The 20,489-nt window shown below is 39.7% G+C and overlaps 4 protein-coding genes across 4 annotated transcripts; 1 reads left to right on the top strand and 3 right to left on the bottom strand.

The window, feature by feature from the left end:
* The first annotated feature begins 2,174 nt into the window (after window positions 1–2,174).
* On the top strand, window positions 2,175–3,387 carry LOC144637055 (uncharacterized). The gene is made up of 2 exons (XM_078496223.1): window positions 2,175–2,609; window positions 3,052–3,387. The coding sequence occupies exons 1-2, from the start codon at window positions 2,175–2,177 to the stop codon at window positions 3,385–3,387; spliced, it is 771 nt and encodes a 256-aa protein (XP_078352349.1).
* Window positions 3,388–5,062: 1,675 nt separating this feature from the next.
* LOC144636471 (putative skeletal organic matrix protein 5) lies at window positions 5,063–7,770 on the bottom strand. Its single transcript, XM_078495685.1, has 4 exons — window positions 6,685–7,770; window positions 6,536–6,578; window positions 5,870–6,005; window positions 5,063–5,711 (listed from the first exon to the last, which is right to left on the bottom strand). The coding sequence occupies exons 1-4, from the start codon at window positions 6,869–6,871 to the stop codon at window positions 5,196–5,198; spliced, it is 882 nt and encodes a 293-aa protein (XP_078351811.1). The 5' UTR covers window positions 6,872–7,770; the 3' UTR covers window positions 5,063–5,195.
* Window positions 7,771–8,188: 418 nt separating this feature from the next.
* Window positions 8,189–18,868, bottom strand: LOC144636494 (putative skeletal organic matrix protein 5). Its single transcript, XM_078495713.1, has 3 exons — window positions 18,468–18,868; window positions 12,732–12,858; window positions 8,189–12,648 (listed from the first exon to the last, which is right to left on the bottom strand). The coding sequence occupies exons 1-3, from the start codon at window positions 18,584–18,586 to the stop codon at window positions 12,139–12,141; spliced, it is 756 nt and encodes a 251-aa protein (XP_078351839.1). The 5' UTR covers window positions 18,587–18,868; the 3' UTR covers window positions 8,189–12,138.
* On the bottom strand, window positions 16,670–18,445 carry LOC144636514 (putative skeletal organic matrix protein 5). The gene is made up of 3 exons (XM_078495740.1): window positions 18,319–18,445; window positions 17,439–17,565; window positions 16,670–17,356 (listed from the first exon to the last, which is right to left on the bottom strand). Exons 2-3 carry the CDS (start codon window positions 17,535–17,537, stop codon window positions 16,838–16,840), a joined length of 618 nt encoding a protein of 205 aa, XP_078351866.1. The 5' UTR covers window positions 17,538–17,565; window positions 18,319–18,445; the 3' UTR covers window positions 16,670–16,837.
* Window positions 18,869–20,489: the final 1,621 nt, after the last annotated feature.

Raw genomic sequence — 20,489 nt, forward strand, 5'->3', positions numbered from 1 at the left:
CAAGGCGAGCGCGCAAACCCAAGCCTTCAGCGACAAGTACATCTTCAGTTTTCGTTAAACTTTCGATCTTCAAACCAAGCTGAACAAACTGAACACTTTACAACTAATAGAATAAAACTAAGCTCTAAGTACATTACATATACACAGACGTTTTGTAAACACAACGAGAAAATTTTCTCGCTGACCCCTAACGCCCAATCGTGGTTGTTCTATTCTATTCTATTTAATTTTATCCTTGAAGTTTGTTGGCTTAATGAGGTTTATTGACAATACGACTAACCAGTTTGATAAAATGAATCACACCACATTAAGCCTCGATTCGCTATCATAAAATTTTGCCAATTTGTACTCCGCTGTTCTCGTTTTGGGGTTATTTTCTGCTTGTAAGTCTTAAAAGCTGTACTTAAAATTAAGTTAACTGTCCCGTTTTTGCGGAAGTTAAACTTATCAAACGTCACGCGTCTCAGACAGTATTTAGATTTGATCGAGATTTAATTATTCCACATGTTCCACGAGTTACGAAATCTTCGCATGAATGTTGTAGCTTATGTCGCAAAGAGAGTCTTCAAATGCATTCTTCGTTCAAGGCAGCTTTACAATGCCGGCCAAATTTTATTAAAAATTACAAAACAAAAATATTTCCCGTGAAATTGTGTGTATCCGCGCGATTTTATGACTTCGAGAGTGGGGGCGTTTTTGTTTGATGCTACAAATCGTCTGTCGCGTGGACCCCACGCGCCTTACGATCTCCGTCCCCTGCTAAAGTCAAAATACTTGAGTGAAATTAAGGTACGAGTGCCTCTTCATTTGTCATGTTTGTAACAATTTACTTGATTGCAGAAAGTTGAAGTTTATCCCGGCAAAACTTCAATCCTTTGAAGCTTCGATACAAAAAACAATAGTTTGCTAATTAAAATCAAGCAATAACCTTGTCAGACTTTACCGACCTTCAGGAAATGACGATACAAGTATTAGTTTAAGTAAATCAACAAAGAATTGAAAAACAAATGAGATTGTGTAACAATTTCTTCCTGTCGATGTCATAACACCAAAGCTACATCTTAATCTGTATCGACTTTATTTTTTACAAGACTGTAATTTATCGTTGCAGATCTGGAGACGTTTTCTGAGAGAGATGAAAATCACTTTGCGCCTACTCTGATGGCTCGCCATCGATCGGATAAGCCCCTGCTACACAATATCGCCTAACATGAAAATCTTTATTATTACAGCTGTTAAACTGACAACAACGGAAACGACCTTGCTGTGTCTTATATTAGTGTTAAGGGACTACACAGAAGATGATTGACATTTCAAGCTGCTATTCTCTTTTAGACTATTTGCTATGTTAGCATTTGCCATGTTAGCGGTATGTAACCACAGTCGAAGCTCCCGTAAGCGGCGTGCTCCTCACAAGTGTTTGTTGTGTTTCAGGTGTTGGCAATCCCTCGTAATAATATCGAGTAGAATGTCCACTTGGCACTTATTTAAATTAGTTCATATGAATTCGCCGGTGACTATGCAGTCCGATTCGGCAAGAAAAAAATTCTCGGACAGACTGGACATCTGAATTTAGTAGAGGTTGGAACTGCGCTGGCATCTTTTTGTCTCTCTTTTCTTGCCAAGCGGAGTCTCTCACTGTGTTCCTTTATCTGTTGCTCATTGTGCGCCTCATCAGTTTGGATTGCATTTCTCCAGCTAGGCCGGTCGTTGGCTCACTGCTCCCAGTTTTCGGGGTTGATGCCGCACTGCTTCAGGTTGTGTTAATGGGTATCCTTAAAGCGTTTTTGTTGCCTTGCCTTGTTTTTGACTCCTTGCACCAGGGAAATCTCAGCTTAGCCCTGAAGCACCGTTTCGAAGCTTTGGATAGTGAAGACCTGAGTGTAGATGATGCATGGAGAGGGTATCGAGACATCTACCGCAGCACGGTGACTGAAACTCTTGGGCAAAGGGGGAAAGCATTGGTTGAGCCCCTCTATCTGGAACTACATTGAAGACGTGTGCCTAAACACAGCCTCATGAACTGCCGTTCAAAACGAGTGAAGGAACAAAGACAGCACCTTTACCAGATGAAAGACAAGGAAGTTAATAAAAAGAGCGAGAGCAGACAAAAGGAGGCCTTTGGTAAAAATCGCAGAAGAGGCTAAAAGAGTAGCGCACCAGAATAACCTGTAATGAAGACGAAGCTACTTAGCGGATGCTTTAAGAAGCAAAGCACTGGGATACGGGCTAAAGATGGTAAAGTCATCACCACAGAGGAAGACGTGCTTGAAGGATGGCGAGAACATTTCTACGAGGTCTTGAACGTGGCTTGCGAAGAATCTGACTTTCCTGAAGGATGCCAGCTCGACGCCTGCAAAGGACCTATAGAGATAGATACGAGCCCCTTCGCAATCCAAGAGGTAAGACGAGCCATATCTCGGCTGAAGAATGGTAAAGCTACCGGTGTGAACAGCATCAGTGCAGAAATGCTGAAAGCCAGCCCCGCAATCGCCTTGAACCGTCTTCTGTACATCTGCAACCAGTGTAACCGACTCTCAACCAGTGTAAAGCCCCGTCTGACTGGAGGAGATCTCTCATGGCCAGAATGCTGGGGGATTCGTCTATCTGTGATAATTACCGAGGAATTTCCTTATTTTCAGTACCTTACAAGGTCTTCTGCCGAATGCTCCTGTTAGGACGCAGGAAGCAGTCGTGAAGAGATAACGGCAAGAGCAGGCCGCCTACCGAAGAGGAAGTAGAACAACTGAACAGATCTTCATCCCTAGAAATATCTTAGAACAGAGTACTGAGTGGCAAGCGCCTTTGTACATTGGTTTCATTGACATCCAGAAGGCATTCTATAGCGTAAAACGAGACTGGCTCTGTAACATCCTTAGGCATAACGGCTTTCCTGACAACTTCGTCAACATCATACGAGAACTTTACAATGGAAGCACCCGCTGCTGTGTTGTTGAACTTCGGCAGACATCAGACAGGTTTCCTGTAAAGACAGGTGTCATGCAGGGCTGTGTTATGTCTGGTTTTCTTTTCAAAATCATCACTGACTAGATAATAAAGAACACCAGCAACACAAAAAGAGGTTTGAGATGGAAGCTCAACGCAGTCCTAAATAATCTTGACTATGCAAACGATATAGCTCTTCTCTCACGCCGGCACAAAGACCTCCGTGAGAAGTGCAACCGCCTCCATCAGCTCCCAAGGTTCACTGGTCTACGCATCAACACCACCAATACAAAGGTTGCTGACCCGATTTTCATCGACAGACAAGAAGTTGTAGACGTCAACTCATTCATCTACCTAGGAGCCACCGTCCACGGAGAAGGTGGATCACACGAAGGCATCACTCGCCGGAGAAGAGCAAATGCCACGCTTAATCCTGTCTAGAGGTCAATGATGCAGCAGATATTGAGCAGCTAGACGTTTTGCACCGAACATTTCTATGGAGAGACTCGGCATATACTGGCCACACGATCGCTAACTGTGATCTCTATAGAAGAGCTAGGGAGAGACCTATCTCAGAAATCGTGAAGGTAAGGCGATGGAGATGGATGGGTCATTTCTTGAGGAGAGGGAAAGACACAACTGTCAAGTTGCTCTCACCTGGAAAATAAGAGGCAATTCCCAAAACAAACTGTAAAATCTAAAGAAAATGTTGACAAACAAAACAAAGCACAAACGTCTTACTGTTTTGTGCAAAGATTTTCCTTTAACAACTCCAAAGCTCATAACTGATAAAGAGCTCCATTGCATATTACGTGTTTCATATTCCCGCATTCTTTTTTTTGGAAGGTTACTGCTGTTATTACTAAGTAATAAGGTTAAACTTTCAATAGTGTTGATAGTGTCGGACAAAAAAAAAAGAAAAAAAAGAAAATAATTCAAAAGAGGTGGTTAAAGGTCTTCATTTTCAGTGTTTCCCAGACCCAAACTGTTTTGCTAGTACTTAGCGTTTTCGTTTGCTCTCCCTTTTCTTGCTTAAATTCTTCTATACTTATTTTTGTGATGTTCACCCAGAATTTTATGCCCAATTAATCTTGCGCACTGATATTTTAGTTGTATTATGGTTATTGTCACGCTAGAGAAGAAATGTGTCTCTGTAGTCCGTCATATACGTTATTACGCTCTTTTGCACTTAGCGAGTTTCGAATGTTTAAAAAATTCAATCCCAATTCAACCAAGGCACTTGTTGTTGGCACAAACTATTCACTCAAGAAACGCAAAAGACCGTAAATGTTGAAATCGAAATATTTTTTAAATATTTTTTAATTGTCATATAGAATGTATTCATTTCGAGTTTCCAAATTAGTATGGGTTTTCCCGAGCTTAGTGGTTATTTGACACGTTAATAAAGTTTCTATTTTATATTTTATTCTATCTAATTTCATATTTCAAATTCTAGCCTTCTCTTTTTTCGCTATATTTCAGCCACATTAAAATTTTCTAAAGCATGCAAATGCCTTTCAGTTAATTAGAGATACATTGTTTCTTGTGTTTTTATCTGAGATTTTATTGAAAAATATCTAAGCCAAAAAAGGTCATTTCTAAGATGGAAGTTCCATTTTCAAATTGTTTTAAAGACAGAAAAATCCCTTTTGTTTGTCATTTGACAAATGTTTTCTCTGAAAACTGTGCAAAACAACATGTGGGTATGGCGTTCTGGAGATTTAGTGGGAAATATTCTTTTACTTGGCAAATATTCTTTCACTGGACAATTTTCCTCTGATTTTTTCAACCATCTTGTGCTTTTGAGACATACTTCTCTCAATGGGCTGTCTCTTTAACTCTTTTTGGCATTTTTTTCGATGTGTTACTTGGGAGTCATCAATATTTATCGTCATTAACAATTTAGTATTCCTTCGATGTCAAGGTATATTAGCGCTGTATTTTTATCGCAGGTAATCGAGTTTCAGAAATAAGTCCGACTTGAGCTGTTCATTCAGGGGTTTGATATAAGTACTTCTGCGTGCAGTCAAACTAATTATTACAAGAGTCTTGAAGATTGCGCTTGTCTCGATGTGCAGTCTGCAATTTTAATACACAATAATATTAGGCACAAACATTATTTATTCCCATCACCACGTTTTATTTGTTTTACAACACTGTTTTTTTCTTCTCAAAATCAAACTACAACAGTTGTTGGGTAAATCAGTTAACTTCAGAGCTGGATGAAAAAGGCATGGAGACAGTTCTTATCACTGCACCAAGATATAACCCATGGCTTTGATGTGTTTGTTGCCATTATCTGGCGAGTGCGTTGCTTGGTTTCCACACGTGTTGGAGTCATCAGTATACCCTCCTGTACCATAACCGATTCTGGAATCACAAGAGGTGCAGGCATTTTGTTCGTTACCAAGGATGCCGATCCTTGCTTTAGAAGCTCCACTATAGCACATAGCATTGAAGCCCTCCTTGTTACAGTAGTGCTGCAAAGAGGCCTGTGGACCAATCAACGTCTTCCACGTGTTACGACCCAGTGAGATGGCGCGGTGTTGCCCATCAGCGATCAGTGAGTACAGAGAGTTGGCCCGCTTGTTGATGACAATGAACTTGTTCTGATGGCCGATCTTCATTCCGAGGCAGATCTTGGAGAAGGGTGTGTTCCAGTAGGTCGGTAACTTGGTCTCTTGTGAGTCAAACCCGGTCTTGCCTCCTGCAAGGTTATAGGCATTTCTATCGCTCCAAAAGTGGGAATTGTAGTGGAAGGTTGACTGAAAGGAAAAAAGACAAAAACCAGCGTTTAAGAACCTTTTCAACTGTTGTAATCTTGTTTTAAAATCGATATATTCTTTAAATTCGTCAAATGTCGGATGATGTAATGTGGGAAGGTCAATGAAATAACAGTCCTTGCTTTCGTCTCTTATTATACCCTTTGGCCATCAGTTTTCATGACCAGTGTCCATCCCCCACCTCCGCATGCGCCAATACCGTGGCTGGTCATGTGACAATACACAGAGATCTTCCCACTGTTTGTCTGCAGCAAGTACGCCTTGTTTCCTCGCGACCTGATGAATGAAATGAAATATTTTACACAAGCAAGGCCATTTTCTGTAATAAATTGCATATGAACTCGAAGTGAAAGTTACCTATACCTTGAAAGGTTGAAAGCAAAAATGCAAATTATTAAATTTAAAGCAGAATACTGAACTTCGCAGGAAACTTATGCCAGTTGAGAAAAAAAAATGTCAGCGCGTCTAAAGGCCTATCTTGGTGCCAACGACGTAAGTATCACCTCATTTTAGACCGAATAAAATTCTGCAAACCGTTCCTTTAGCAATTAATGGCCAGAAGAAGGGCAAAAAGCTATCCTTGCCGTATGCGAACTCGCTTCCGTTTTTTACATCTCTGCCTTCTACTTCGGTCTGCGGCCGTTTGAGTTCAGACGGTTCAGAAAGGACGATTGATTATATTAAAAGGCGATTTCTCTGCTTCCGTTCTCTGACTCGTTTTTTTTATTTCTGTACTGGCAGCCTGAAAAAGAAAGGATAAAGAAAAAATAAACTTCAATTCTGTTGTCGGGTACAGTTTCACTTACTTGTGATTCTGGTAAATGTCTCTGCACGAGGTAAAAGATGGACCTGTGTGTGAGAATTTACAATTCAGTCAAACAGTTTATCGAGCCACCGAGACGACATTAAATTAAAAGAAAGCGATCAAACGGCATAATCAAGGCTTTATTTTTACCTGGCGGATTACCGACATTCAGTGCACGAGCGATAGCTTTGACATCAGCAACAACATTGCTAAGCTTATTTTCAAAAGCTTTAATGACCGTCTCGCATGAGTCATTAGATGCTCCCATGACGGTGAACATAAACAGGACCTCTATCAAGGTGAGCGGGCAAACCCAAGTCTTAAGAGACGAGTTCATCTTCAGTTTTCGTTAAACTTTCAATCTTCAAACCAAGCTGAACACTTTACGACTACTAGACTATAACTAAGCGCTGAGTACATAACATAAACACAGACGTTTCGTAAACACAACGCGAAAATTTTCTCGCTGACCCCTAGTGCACAATCATGGTTCTTCTATTCTATTTGATTTCATCCTTGAAGTTTTTTGGCTTAATGAGGTTTATTGACAATATGACTAACCATTTTGATAAAATATATCACACCACATTAAGCCTCGATTCGCTATTATAAAAGTTTGCCAATTTGTACTACGCTGTAATCGTTTTGGGGTTATTTCCTGCTTGTAAGTCTTAAAAGCTGTACTTAAAATTAAGTTAACTGTCCCGTTTTTGCGGACGTTAAACTTACTAAACGTCACGCGTCTCAGACAGTATTTAGATTTGATCGAGATTTAATTATTCCATGTTCCACGAGTTACGAAATCTTCACATGAATGTTGTAGCTTATTGTCGCAAAGAGAGTCTTTAAATGCATTCTTCATTTTAAGCAGCTTTACAATGTCGGCCAAATTTTATTAAAAATTACAAAACAAAAATATTTCCCGTGAAATTGTGTGTATCCGCGCGATTATATGACTTCGAGAGTGGGGGCGTTTTTGTTTGATGCTACAAATCGTCTGTCGCGTGGACCCCACGCGCCTTACGATCTCCGTCCCCTGCTAAAGTCAAAATACTTAAGTGACATTAAGGTACGAGTGCCTCTTCATTTGTCATGTTTGTAACAATTTACTTGATTGCAGAAAGTTGCAGTTTATTCCGGCAAAACTTCAATCCTTTGAAGCTTCGATACAAAAAACAATAGTTTGCAAATTAAAATCAAGCAATAACCTTGTCAGACTTTACCGACCTTCAGGAAATGACGATACAAGTATTAGTTTAAGTAAATCAACAAAGACTTGAAAAACAAATGAGATGGTGTGACAATTTCTTCCTGTCGATGTCATAACACCAAAGCTACATCTTAATCTGTATCGACTTTATTTTTAACAAGACTGTAATTTATCGTTGCAGATCTGGAGACGTTTTCTGAGAGAGATGAAAATCACTTTGAGCCTACTCTGATGGCTCGCCATCAATCGGATAAGCCCCTGCTATACAATATCGTCCAACATGAAAATCTTTATTATTACAGCTGTTAAACTGACAACAACGGAAACGACCTTGCTGTGTCTCATATTAGTGTTAAGGGACTACACATAGGATGATTGACATTTAAAGCTGCTATTCTCTTTTAGACTATTTGCTATGTTAGCATTTGCCATGTTAGCGGTATGTAACCACAGTCGAAGCTCCCCGGGCGAAGCTCCCGTAAGCGGCGTGCTCCTCACGAGTGTTTGTTGTGTTTCAGCGGTTGGCAATCCCTCGTAATAATATCGAGTAGAATGTCCACTTGGCACTAATTTAAATTAGTTTATATGAATTCGCTTGTGACTATGCAGTCCGATTCGGCAAGAAAAAAATTCTCGGACAGACTGGACATCTGAATTAGTAGAGGTTGGAACTGCGCTGGCATCTTGCTTTCTTTCTTTTCTTGCCAAGCGCGGAGTCTCTCACTGTGTTCCTTTATCTGTTGCTCACTGTGCGCCTCATCAGTTTGGATTGCATTTCTTCAGCTAGGCCGGTCGTTGGCTCACTGCTCCCAGTTTTCGGGGTTGATGTCGCACTGCTTCAGGTTGTGTTAATGGGTATCCTTAAAGCGTTTTTGTTGCCTTGCCTTGTTTTTGACTCCTTGCACCAGGGAAATTTCAGCTTAGCCCTGAAGAACCGTTTCTAAGCTTTGGATAGTGAAGACCTGAGTGTAGATGATGCATGGAGAGGGTATCGAGACATCTACCGCAACACGGTGGCTGAAACTCTTGGGCAAAGGGGGAAAGCATTGGTTGAGCCCCTCTATCTGGAACTGCATTGAAGACGTGTGCTGAAACACAGCCTCATGAACTGCCGTTCAGAAAGAGTGAAGGAACAAAGACAGCACCTTTACCAGATGAAATACAAGGAAGTTAATAAAAAGAGCGAGAGCAGACAAAAACAAGCCTTCGGAAAAAATTCGCAGAAGAGTCTAAAAAAATTGCGCACCAGAATAGCCTGTAATGAAGACGAAGCTACTTAGCGGATGCTTTAAGAAGCGAAGCACTGGGATATGGGCTAAAGATGGTAAAGTCTTCACCACAGAGGAAGACGTGCTTGAAAGATGGCAAGAACATTTCTACGAGGTCTTGAACGTGGCTTGCTAAGAATCTGACTTTCCTGAAGGATGCCAGCTCGACGTCTGCAAAAGACCTATAGAAATGGATAAGAGCCTCGTCACAATCCAAGAAGTGAGGCGAGCCAAATCTCGGTTGAAAAATGGTAAAGCTACCGGTATGAACAGCATCAGTGCAGAAATGCTGAAAGCCAGCCACGGAATCGCCTTAGCTTGAAGCGGCTTCTGAACATCTGCAACCAGTGTAACCGACTCTCAACCAGTATAAAGCCCCGTCTGACTGGAGGAAATCTCCCATGACCAAAATGCTAGGGGATCCGTCTATCTGTGATAATTACCAAGGAATATCCTTACTTTCAGTACCTTACAAGGTATTCTGCCGAATGCTCTTGTTAGGACGCAGGAAGTAGTCGAGAAGAGATTACAGCAAGAACAGGCCACCTACCGAAGAGGAAGGGGAACAACTAAAAAGATCTTCATCCCTACAAATATCTTAGAACAGAGTGCTTAGTGGCAAGCACCTTTGAACATTGGCTTTATCAACTTCCAGAAGGCATTCGCGATAGCGTAAAACGAGACAGACTCTGGAACATCCTAAGGCATTATATTCCTGTCAACTTTGTCAACATGATATGAGAACTTTATGATGGAAGCACCTGCCGTGTTGTTGCACGTGGGCATATATCAGAGTGGTTTCCTGTAAAGGCAGGTGTCAAGCAGAACTGTGTCTGGTTTTCTTTTCAACATCATCACTAACTGGATAATGAGGCCATATGCGCCAACTTGGCGCCAGAGGACAGGTGAAGGTGAAGACAGACTGGATAATGAAGAACACCAACAACACAAGGAATTTGAGATGGAAGTTCACCGCAGTCTCAAAGAATTTTGACTATGCGCACGATATAGCTGTTCTCTCAAGCCGGCACAAAGACCTCCAAGAGAAGTGCAACCGCCTCCATCAGGTCTCAAGGTTCACTGGTAACCTCATCAACACCACCAAGACAAAGGTGCTACGAACAAACGCCAAGGTGGCTGACCCTAGTTTAATCGGCAGACAATAAGTTGAAGACGTCAACTCATTCATCTACCTAGGAGCCACAGTCCACGGAGAAGGTGGACCACACCAAGGCATCACTCGCAGGAGAAGAGCATATTCCACCCTTAATCCTGTCTAGAGGTCAATGATGTACAGCAAGCACACCAACCTGAAAATCGTCAAGGCTGTGTGACCTTTTTTGTCTTGTAGGGCGCTGAGATGTGGAGGATTACATCAGCAGATATCGAGCAGCTAGACGTATTCCACCGAAAGTGTCTACGGAGAATCCTCAGTATATTCTGGCCACACACCATCTCTAACTGTGATCTCTATAAAGGATCTAGGGAGAGACCTATCTCAGAAACCCCCGAAGGTCAGCCGATGGAGACGGATCGGTTCTTTGTCAAGGAGAGGGAAAGACAACAACTGCCAAGTTGCTCTTACATGGAAAATGAAGGCAAGAGAAGGCGCGTAAGACCTTAGATTACGTGTGGAAAAACTGTGGAAGCTGGACGTAAAGTTAGTCCTGCGCTGGACTAGATGGAATGAGGTGGAGAAGCTAGTAAAAGACCGTGGAGGATGGAAGACGTTGCTGCACTTACAGGAGCGAAGAGGATGAGTGTAAGTGTAACTAGCACTTTGCCATTGGCCGGTGTCCTCTTATGGCAGCTTAGAAACAAAGGAAAAGTGTCGGCCACTTACAGTAATGGCCGGTTACGAAAATGTGTACAAACAGTGTTTGTATGGGAGTTCAAACGAGGTTTTTTCAAGGCGACAGTAAGTAACGCTGGCGCTTACGAGTGTCCGTAAAGAGAGCTTCGGCTGTAGTAGCTGATATACTGATGCCTTCACTGATAGCATTGTCAAATGAAATCCAATATAAGTGGACGGGAATATCTTTCCTTTTTGTGGAGTTTACGGAAACGGTATTTGAACTTCGGCAGCCTTGGATTGAGCCGTTGGGGATCTGATTTCAAGTCAATAGTGCAATACGCTAACAACAAGATCACACTAGTTTTATCTTAATTTGGCCGGCCATGACCTAGTCATGCCTAGTGGTGATGCCTGACTGACTTGTTTCAATTTGTTTTGCGGCTTTTGAAATTTCTTGTTTTGAAGGAAGAGAGGTTTCGAAAAAGAAGAAAAAAGAGCAGTTCAGAAAATTAGTGTCTACAATTGTTAGGGTGAGGATTATTAGAAATTGTTATTTTTACACATTATTTTGACTTCGTTAGGTCAGTTGTCTGATGCGCGAACTTGTAAAGCATAATAAACAATACCACGGTAAAGTACTGCTCAAAATCTTTCATTTGAATGGCCACTTACACCACAGTTTGTTCACTCTAACCTGCGATAATCTCAGAAAACCGCGCGTATTGAAGTCCATTGTTGCTACTCCACAAAACAATAAAACAAGATTAAAGATCTTGGAACCTTCATGACAATTTCAATCCGTCCAGGAGTTCAGAAATACAATAGTTACCATTAAAACAATCCTCACAACAAATTGTATAATTTAAATAAAATGTTGTAAAACAAAACGAAACACAAAGTTCTTACTTTTTTGTGCAAAGGTTGTTATTAAACAATACCAAAATTCATATTAAAGAATCCTTTGTGTAGTACTTGTTTCATATTGCCGCATTATTTCAGAAGAGTACTGTAGTCAAGACTTAGAAAGAAAAGTGTTGATTTTTTTGTTGACATTGCTTAGAAATCACGTAACAAGCTTGGGACAAGCAAAAAATATTATTCGCTAAGATAGCAATACCTTCAGTTTCTATTCAGATGAAGTTCTGTCTATAATGCACGAAAAAATAGAAGACTTAAAACTCAAAAACATTCGTCAGAAATATTGTTTATTCCCATTTTACAATTTTACAATACACTATTTTTTAACCTCAAATTCTAACCACAACAGTTGCTTATAATAAACATAATTTCAGAGCTTCTTTAAAATGGCTGTAAAAGTTACACAGTTCTTGTCACTGGACCAAGATGTATCCCATTGCTTTGATGACTTTGTTTCCGTTGTCTCCACCATGGTTAGCGAAATTTCCACACGAAGTGTAGGCACCTCTTAAACCAAACCCGATTTGCGAGTCGCAGGTGTAGCAATCGTTTTCGTTGTTACCAATAAAACCGATTCTTGCTTTGTTAGCACCTTTATGGCTACAAACAGCGTTGAAACCTTCCTTGTTGCAGTTGCGCTGCAAAGAGGCCTGTGAACCAATCAGCGTCTTCCACGTGTTACGACCCAGAGAGGTGGCGCGGTATTTCCCATCAGCGATCAGTGAGTACAGAGAGTTGGCCTGTTTGTTAATAACAAGGAACTTCATCTGATGGCCGATCTTCACACCAAGACAAATCTTGGAAAAGGGTGTGTTCCAGTAGGTCGGTAACTTGGTCTCGTTGGTGTCAAACCCAGTCTTGGCTCCTGCAAGGTTGGAGGAGTTTTTGTCCCTCCAAAACTGAGAATTATAACGAAATGTTTTCTGAAATTAAAATAAGGAAAGATTTATTTTTATTCCGATGAAATGTCCACACTTATCCAACAGTGCTGGGGATAGGTTTGTACCTTGTTGCCGTCAATCTTCATGGCCAGCGTCCATCCTCCATCTCCACATCCAAAGTTTCCCATGTGACAGTAAACAGGAATCTTTTGTGAACCAAACATCAGCGTGAACACTTGACTTTTTGACGACCTGGGGGTAGAGAAAGGCCAGGGGTCAGTTTTCTTCAAAATGCAAACTTGCCCGCGATGTTAAAGAACGTCTACACAACACGATGAGGCCATAAAATGAAAATTCTACAACATTATGATCAGTAACAAAATTTGATCATTTTTCTCTCATTTCAAGTCGCAACGTCTACCAGATTATTGACCATTTATTTATTACCATACCTTCTTCTATTCTCGCTGAAACAAGTGAATTGCTCAACCCTAACTGAATTATTTGCTGCTAAAATTTAATTTATTTGTCGACTGAACCAATTCGACTAAGCAACTGTTTTTATTCAGTGTTTATCAACTGGTAGAAGTTTCATTTTTTTTTTGTACATTGTTTTATTTGTAAAATCCACAAAGTACAAAGTTCTTATTACACAAAATTTTCGCGACACTTTCAAAATCTTTGCAAATTTGGAGAATTCGTTTAGTATTTCTTAATATTAAAAAATGTCGCGGTTTTTTCAAGTTACAGACCATCATATTGTCGGCGAAGTTTTTAGCAGGGCCCGATGGAGTTTGGTTGCCCTTAACCAGCGATGAAGATTTCGCGCCATTCACAGTGATCAGAACGAGCAAGTTTATAGTGAAACAGCTGCAAATAACAAGCGCATTTTGAGAACTCGAGGTAAAACTTTGTGCGTCTGAACCGGCTGAATTTTGTGGATTACTGACTTCAGTGATTTCGCTTCCCTGTTAACATGACGTTATTGTCAACAGTTCGCGAATATTTTCTTGCTTGCAGCCACGTCGACCAATCTACCACTTCCAAATTCATTTTTAACTTGACACGGCCTCTGTGTACAACGTTAACTGCTCTCGACAATTAAATTGATAATAAATTGCCGGAAAACTGAAATCACTACAATTTTACCGCAAATATGTTAAGATGGTTTAATGTGAAGTGACGATTTTTGAATATCCTTTTCTTTAATTACTGTTGAATAGGAAATGCGCGCAGCATGCATACATTTAATTTTCCGTTATTTTTGATATTAGTGTACGTCAGTTTTAAATATTTTGTAGACCGTTAGTCAAATTGTTGAGAGTGGTTTTTTTAAAGTTATGGTGACGCACCCTTCTGCTGTCTTGTATTTGTATTTAACGAGAATACGTAAAAGATTTTGGCAAGACAGGAACACGAAACACCATAGTCAAAACAATTCAATTGCGACCTTTTCTACAACTTTGTTTCGGTTGAGAGATCGCGAATATTGAAAATATGTTAAAGTACTACTTTATCTTACTAAACCCTTTTTATATAAGTGCTCGATTAGTGTGTAGTAAGGCGTCTGCGAAAAGCACAACGATATTCGTCACTAAATTTAACTCAAAATTAAATTAAATTTAATTTAATTACCATTCAGCGCCTTCAAGAGTTTGAAGCGCGTTTGACGCTATCAGGTGGTCAGAATGAGAGTACTTCAGATACTTTCCCCTTTTGAGTAAACGTTTTTCTTAGTGGGCATGATTGCTTCGAAAATAAAATTTAAAATATATAGCAGTTAACAGTTGCTTTACATAACATTGAGCTTGTGAAGTTGCATTTTAATATAAACAACAGTTTAGTTTTGCCCCAGGCTGATGAATATAACATTCACGTATCGTGCATACAAATTGTAACTGCGACAATTTTCCGAAGTTGTAGTTTTTACTGTGTATAAGTATAAAAACTAGTTAAACGGTTTGAAAAACTTTGTTACCCGCAAATTGGTCGTGGTGAGAGCATAGTTTTCGTCAACGCATCCTTCAGCAGACTTCTGTACTCCGCTTTATACCATGCCATAGAAAATACAGCCAATCAGAATACAGGAAAGCCGTTGTATATTCGACGGTATTCAACCCAACCTTCCCATAGTGCGCTGCGACTGTATTCTCGACGAAATTTAGTAAGCGTATTTTCTATGACATGGTATAAAATAGTTACACAACACTTTCTCGTGGTATACTATGGAATATCCCACTTGTCACTTGTATTTTCTTGGCATACACACTCGCCTAAAGGCTCGTATGTATACCGAGAAAATACAAGTGACTCGTGGGATATTCCATAGTATACCACTCGAAAGCGTTGCTTAACTAGTATGTATTTAGCGGGTTAAGAGTGCTTAAAATAGACACAGGGATTAAAAAAACCGCAGTCAAAACAATTGTAAGACCCATTTGTATGTTTTCGCTTTAGAGTTTTTAAATATTTGTTTTTGATAAATTAATACAATCTGAATAAATTAATTATGCAAATTTTTCCAAGGAGTTGATGAAAGTTTGAATACTGACCGCGCACCAGTTAACTAATAGTAATTCAGACATACCAGCTGCATATTATTTTGATTATTTTTTTTCGGTGTTCTGCTCATACGAGACTTCAGAACGGACAGTAGAGTTTCCTCGACGGAATGATTTGTGCGGCGTCTCGGTATTATGTAAACAGATACAAAAATATATGGGGATGGAATGAACATCGTTTCGGAATGAAAGTCATTCCGGTATCATGTAAACAGGCCCTAAAATACTGGTTGATAGCTTTGATTTGAAAAGACATTTACACCACAATAAACCATGCTTATTGACTCATTGTTATTTCACAGATAAATGTTGGTGAATTGTTCAAATGAAATCACAATCCTCAAAACAAATTGTTTATGAAAAAAAATGCATAAAATTCTTACTTTTCCGTCGACATTTTTGTTCACGTTTCCTTCAAAGACACATATAAGAAGCTTGGTACAAGAAAAAGAAAAGCGGAGGTTCAGCAAGAAAGGTAGAAGAAAATATTTGAAGGGGAAGTTAAAGGTGTCATTTCCCTTGTATCCCCGACTTAAACTTTTCTGCTTGTCCTTAGGCAGCGTGTTCCTTTGCTTTCTCTTCTCTTACTTATATTCTCATAGAAACACGCGCATTTTTATGCTTTAATTTTTTTGCCATGTTTACCCAAATTTTTAATGCTCAGTCATCAGTGTATTGTTGCGCTAGAGAATAAATGAGTCATTCAGTATACCTGGCTTCGCTCCTTTTGCTCTTTTTGAGATTGAATGTTTAAGGAATTCAATCCAAGTCACTTGTAGCTAGCACAAACTATTCGCTCAAGAAATACAAATACCGTAAATTTCGAGTCGCGTAATGTGCCGGCATGTGACTTGCATCGAAATTCTCTCGTTTTTCTTCTTTCGCTATATTTCAGCCGCATTGAAATTATAGTTTTGTTGAAAAGTACATTTTGTTCCTTGTGCTTTGTAGCTGACTGAGACTTTCATAAAAATACTCTAACCAAAACGTGGTCATTTCTAAGACGTATGTTTCATTTTTAAACTGTTTCAAAGATAGAAAAAAATCCCTTTTGGTTGTCATTTGATAAACGTATTCAGCTCGGAAAGCTGTGGAAAAAACTGTCCGATATGAAGTTTGGAGATTTAAATGGAAAATCCTCTTTTACTAGAATCTCTCGGGCAATTTTCAGGGGCAGGTCTTTCTACCATCTTCTGCTTTTGAGGAATACTTGTCTCAGTTGGCTGTCTCTCCAACCCTGGCATTTTTTCGGGGAGAGGGGAGGGGGATTGGAACTAAGGAGTCAAAAACATATAGCGCATCAACAATTGTAATATTCCTTCGATGTCAAGGTAAATAACCGTCGTATTAACTGAGTTCCAGGAACTGAACTAAGACTTGAACTGTTAATTCAGGGGCTGGATGTCATTCTTCTGCGTGTGGCCGAACGAATTTAAAGACTTGGAGATTGCGCTTGTCCCGATGTGAAGTGTGCAATTTAAAACAAAATACCATTAGTCACAAACATTCTTTATTCCCTACACCACGTTTTATTTGTTTTACAACACTGTTATCTTTTCTCAAAATCTAACTAGAACAGTTGTTGGGTTAATCAGTTAACTTCAGAGCGCATTTTGACTTAAGATCAGTTTTGCATAATATGAGTTCAAAAGGCATGGAGACAGTTCTTATCACTGCACCAAGATATAACCCATGGCTTTGATGTGTTTCTTGCCATTATCTGGTGAGTGCATTGCTTGGTTTCCACACGTGTTGGAGTCATCATTATATCCTCCTGTACCAAAACCGATTCTGGAATCACAGCTGTCACAGGCATTTTGTTCGTTACCAAGGATACCGATCCTTGCTTTAGAAGCTCTGTTATCGGTACACACAGCATTGAACCCTTCCTTGTTACAGTTGCGCTGTAAGAAGGCCTGTGAGCCAATCAGCGTCTTCCACGTGTTACGACCCAGTGAGGTGGCGCGGTATTGCCCGTCAGCGATCAGTGAGTACAGAGAGTTGGCCTGCTTGTTGATGACAATGAACCTGATCTGTTGGCCGATCTTCATGCCAAGACAAATCTTAGAAAAGGGTGTGTTCCAGTAGGTCGGTAACTTGGTCTCGTCTGTGTCAAACCCAGTCTGTCCTCCTGCAAGGTTATAGGCATTTTGGTTGCTCCAGAAAGGAGAATTGTAATGGAACGTTTTCTGAAATTAAAACGGAAAAGTTAAGGTTTTATTCCGATGAAATGTCCACACTTATTTTACAGTGCTGGGGATAGGTTTGTACCTTGTGTCCGTCAATCTTCATGGCCAGTGTCCATCCTCCATCTCCACATCCAAAGTTCCCCATGTGACAGTACACAGGAATCTTTTGTGAACCAAACATCAGCGCAAAGACTTGGCTCTTTAAAGAGCTGTCAGAAGAGAAGGAGAGAATGGGGTTAGTTACCTAAGAGTATGGCTACCGGGTGTTTTCACCAATCTTAGCATCAATAGACCAATAAAATCGATAATATTTTGTAGGCAATTTTGCACTTTTGGTTCAATCCAGTTTAGCTGCCTGATTCCTTTTCTCTCGGGTTGAAGTCACTATCTCCCAATACAATATCAGTGCAGCTCACACAGGCACCTCTCTGCGTGCAAACTCTCACGATTCTGCCGTAAGTCTCACTATTTTTTTTTATCTTTTCTCACGGCCTCACGAGAAGACTCAAAATCTCACGTTTTTTTGAGGAATAATATTTTGGAATGAAATATTACCTTATTAAATAAAAAATGGAAAACTAATGGGAACGGTAGTGCCATTAAGTGAGAAACTAACAAAGCAGAACACTGCACTATTACATCTTGTACCGTATTGTCTGATTTGTTTGCCGTTTTTGCTTAGTTTCAAGGCCTCTGCTAGTAATTTTATTCAGCGGTTAAGTTAACCATTAACTGAACCTCAATTCTATGCTAAATCCATGCTGGAAGAAGGGTTTGTTCAAACTTGATTAGATAAAAAAAAAAAATAATAATACTGACTCCTTTTTTTTTAGGATCTCCAGATATTTTTTTTTTACATGGGTCTCCAGATTTTCCTTTATCAGGGGTTGGCAGGTCTGCTGTGACATCCACTTCTCACGTGACTGCAGTGGGAACGTATAATTATTTAACTGTGAACTTACTTATTTTTGTCAAACAGTTCCTTGCAAGATGAGGCTCAGACCTGCTGAATAAAAAGATGACAAAACGTCGGTTACACTGATGTGAGTTTGAAAAGCCACAACAGAAAAACTCCATTGAAAATGAGTAAAAAACGATTGTCCTAGTTTACCTGGTGGTGTTGGCTGTGGAGTGGGATGGGCAGTTTTGCTGACTAGCGCAGTAAGTTCTTCCAGTTTCTTTTCCAACGTCTTTATTCCTTGACAGATCGTCATCTCGTTGCAGCAGCATTCAGCATTACCGTTTGGTGTTTGAGTGCAGTTGACTATCAGCGCGAGAAAGTTTGCGCAAAAACAAACTGCGAAGATCAAACGCATTTTGAGCATTCTTGGTAAAACGTATTTGGTGCGTCTTTACTGAAGCCTGTTCTGGTTTACAGATTCTTGTGAGTGAGTGTTTGAGTGTGCTTCCTTTTATATTTTCATGCTTGCACTCAGCCATATCCAATCAACAAATTCCAACTTTTAAATAATTGTTTAATTTCACTATAAAGACTTCGCGCTAAGTGTTTCCACTTCTAACTAATAGCTAAAGAAATATAGCAATATGATGACTTTAACGGATAACTGATCAATAACTGATATCATTATACACTGAAGTCTCAATGTCTATTCTGTGAGCTGCAGATAGTTCTGGACATTTTTTCATCTGTAAAGGTGTCGCATAGCGGGTACTGGGCGACTATTTCGTCCTTTATTACTGTTTATTAAAAATATCATTGAGACTTTAATGTATAATAAAACAGTTATTGAATTCGGTTTTTCGTGATATCCAGAGTTATCAAGGACTTTGTAAGTGTTATCAGCCTCAGCCATCGGCTTCGGCTGGGGCCCTTGATAATTCTGGATATCACGAAAAACATCATCCAATATTTGTTTATAGTCCGGCGAATACGTGAATGTATTGTGTATTTTATGGTAAATAAAAGCATGAGACTTGGCACACTAATACTAGAATCCTAGAAATTACAAGGAACATTTCAAAGCTTACAGGCAATCTGGATGTGACCTTCGTCAACAAATTTGTGAATTGTTTAAGAATGAAATCAAGCTTGATATCCCCCGATCAATTATGTTCTTAATTACAGATTGAATTGAATTGTTTAAGAATGAAATCAAGCTTGATATCCCCCGATCAATTATGTTCTTAATTACAGATTCCTGTGAGTGAGGTAGAGTGTGTTTCCTTTGATATTTTCGTGCTTGCACTTAGATTCCATGTTAAGTTTTAATTTTACTTTAGAGATTTCACGCTATAAGTGGTTTCATTTTTGACTAATAGCAACGGTAATATCATATCTGATAGCAATGTGATGGCATTAACTGATGACTGATCAAATACTGATATACCTACTCTGGCAGATAAGTGAAAGCACTGTGTTTGTCTTGGCATACTTATACTAGAAATCATTTCAAAGGTTATAGGCAATCTGGTTAAGACCTTTGAAAGGGCGGGGGCGGGGGGGGGGGGGGCTTTTTTCAAAATGGCCGCCAGATTCTTTGTTACGATCGCGACAACATGAAACAAAAGGACTTGGCACAACGTCAAATTGTCACTTCAAACTAATGAATGAGAGCATTTTAAAGTGTATGAGAGCATTTTAAGGCACTTCAAGGTTAGAATTTTACATGAAAATTATGACTTTATCACACTATAGCAATATCATATCTGATTAATGACTGATATAGTCCTGCGGAGAAGTGAAAATATGTTGTTGATATTATGATTCAAGCACAAGACTTGGCACACAAATACTAGATATCATGAGAAATATTTCAAACGTTATAAGCAATCTGAATATGACCTTTGTCACGGGGGGGGGGGGGGGGGGGGGGGAGAGGAGGGGCGGAGGAAATTTTTTTTAAAATGATGGCCGCCAGCCAGATTCTTTGAAACGACAACATGAAACAAAATGACTTGGCATAATGTCAAATTGTTACTTCGAACTAACATCGAAGAAAAAAAATATGGTATCATATTTTTTTTTTCAAGTGTATGAGAGCATCTGAGTCACTTCGAGGTTAAATCATGTCTGATAGCAATAAGATAGCACAAACTTCCCGATATCTTATAACTGATCAATAACTGATATAGTCTGGCGGATAAGTGAAATTATTATTCATTCAAAATATTT

This window comes from Oculina patagonica, chromosome 13 (assembly GCF_052425735.1).
Source record: "Oculina patagonica isolate OP01 chromosome 13, crgOcupat, whole genome shotgun sequence".
NCBI classification, from domain to species: domain Eukaryota; kingdom Metazoa; phylum Cnidaria; class Anthozoa; order Scleractinia; family Oculinidae; genus Oculina; species Oculina patagonica.

Excerpts from the sequence above, each read along its gene's own strand:
- LOC144637055 (XM_078496223.1), top strand. The coding sequence starts at position 2,175 with ATGAAGACGAAGCTACTTAGCGGATGCTTTAAGAAGCAAAGCACTGGG. Across the intron at positions 2,610-3,051 it reads GCTGGGGGATTCGTCTATCT|ATAATAAAGAACACCAGCAA; the intron begins GTGATAATTACC and ends ATCACTGACTAG.
- LOC144636471 (XM_078495685.1), bottom strand. The coding sequence starts at position 6,871 with ATGAACTCGTCTCTTAAGACTTGGGTTTGCCCGCTCACCTTGATAGAG. Across the intron at positions 6,579-6,684 it reads GAATGTCGGTAATCCGCCAG|GTCCATCTTTTACCTCGTGC; the intron begins GTAAAAATAAAG and ends TCTCACACACAG. Across the intron at positions 5,712-5,869 it reads TGAAAACTGATGGCCAAAGG|TCAACCTTCCACTACAATTC; the intron begins GTATAATAAGAG and ends TTTTCCTTTCAG.
- LOC144636514 (XM_078495740.1), bottom strand. The coding sequence starts at position 17,537 with ATGTTTGGTTCACAAAAGATTCCTGTGTACTGTCACATGGGGAACTTT. Across the intron at positions 17,357-17,438 it reads TGAAGATTGACGGACACAAG|AAAACGTTCCATTACAATTC; the intron begins GTACAAACCTAT and ends TTTTAATTTCAG.
- LOC144636494 (XM_078495713.1), bottom strand. The coding sequence starts at position 18,586 with ATGCTGCTGCAACGAGATGACGATCTGTCAAGGAATAAAGACGTTGGA. Across the intron at positions 12,859-18,467 it reads TCCACAGCCAACACCACCAG|GTCGTCAAAAAGTCAAGTGT; the intron begins GTAAACTAGGAC and ends CTCTACCCCCAG. Across the intron at positions 12,649-12,731 it reads TGAAGATTGACGGCAACAAG|AAAACATTTCGTTATAATTC; the intron begins GTACAAACCTAT and ends TTTTAATTTCAG.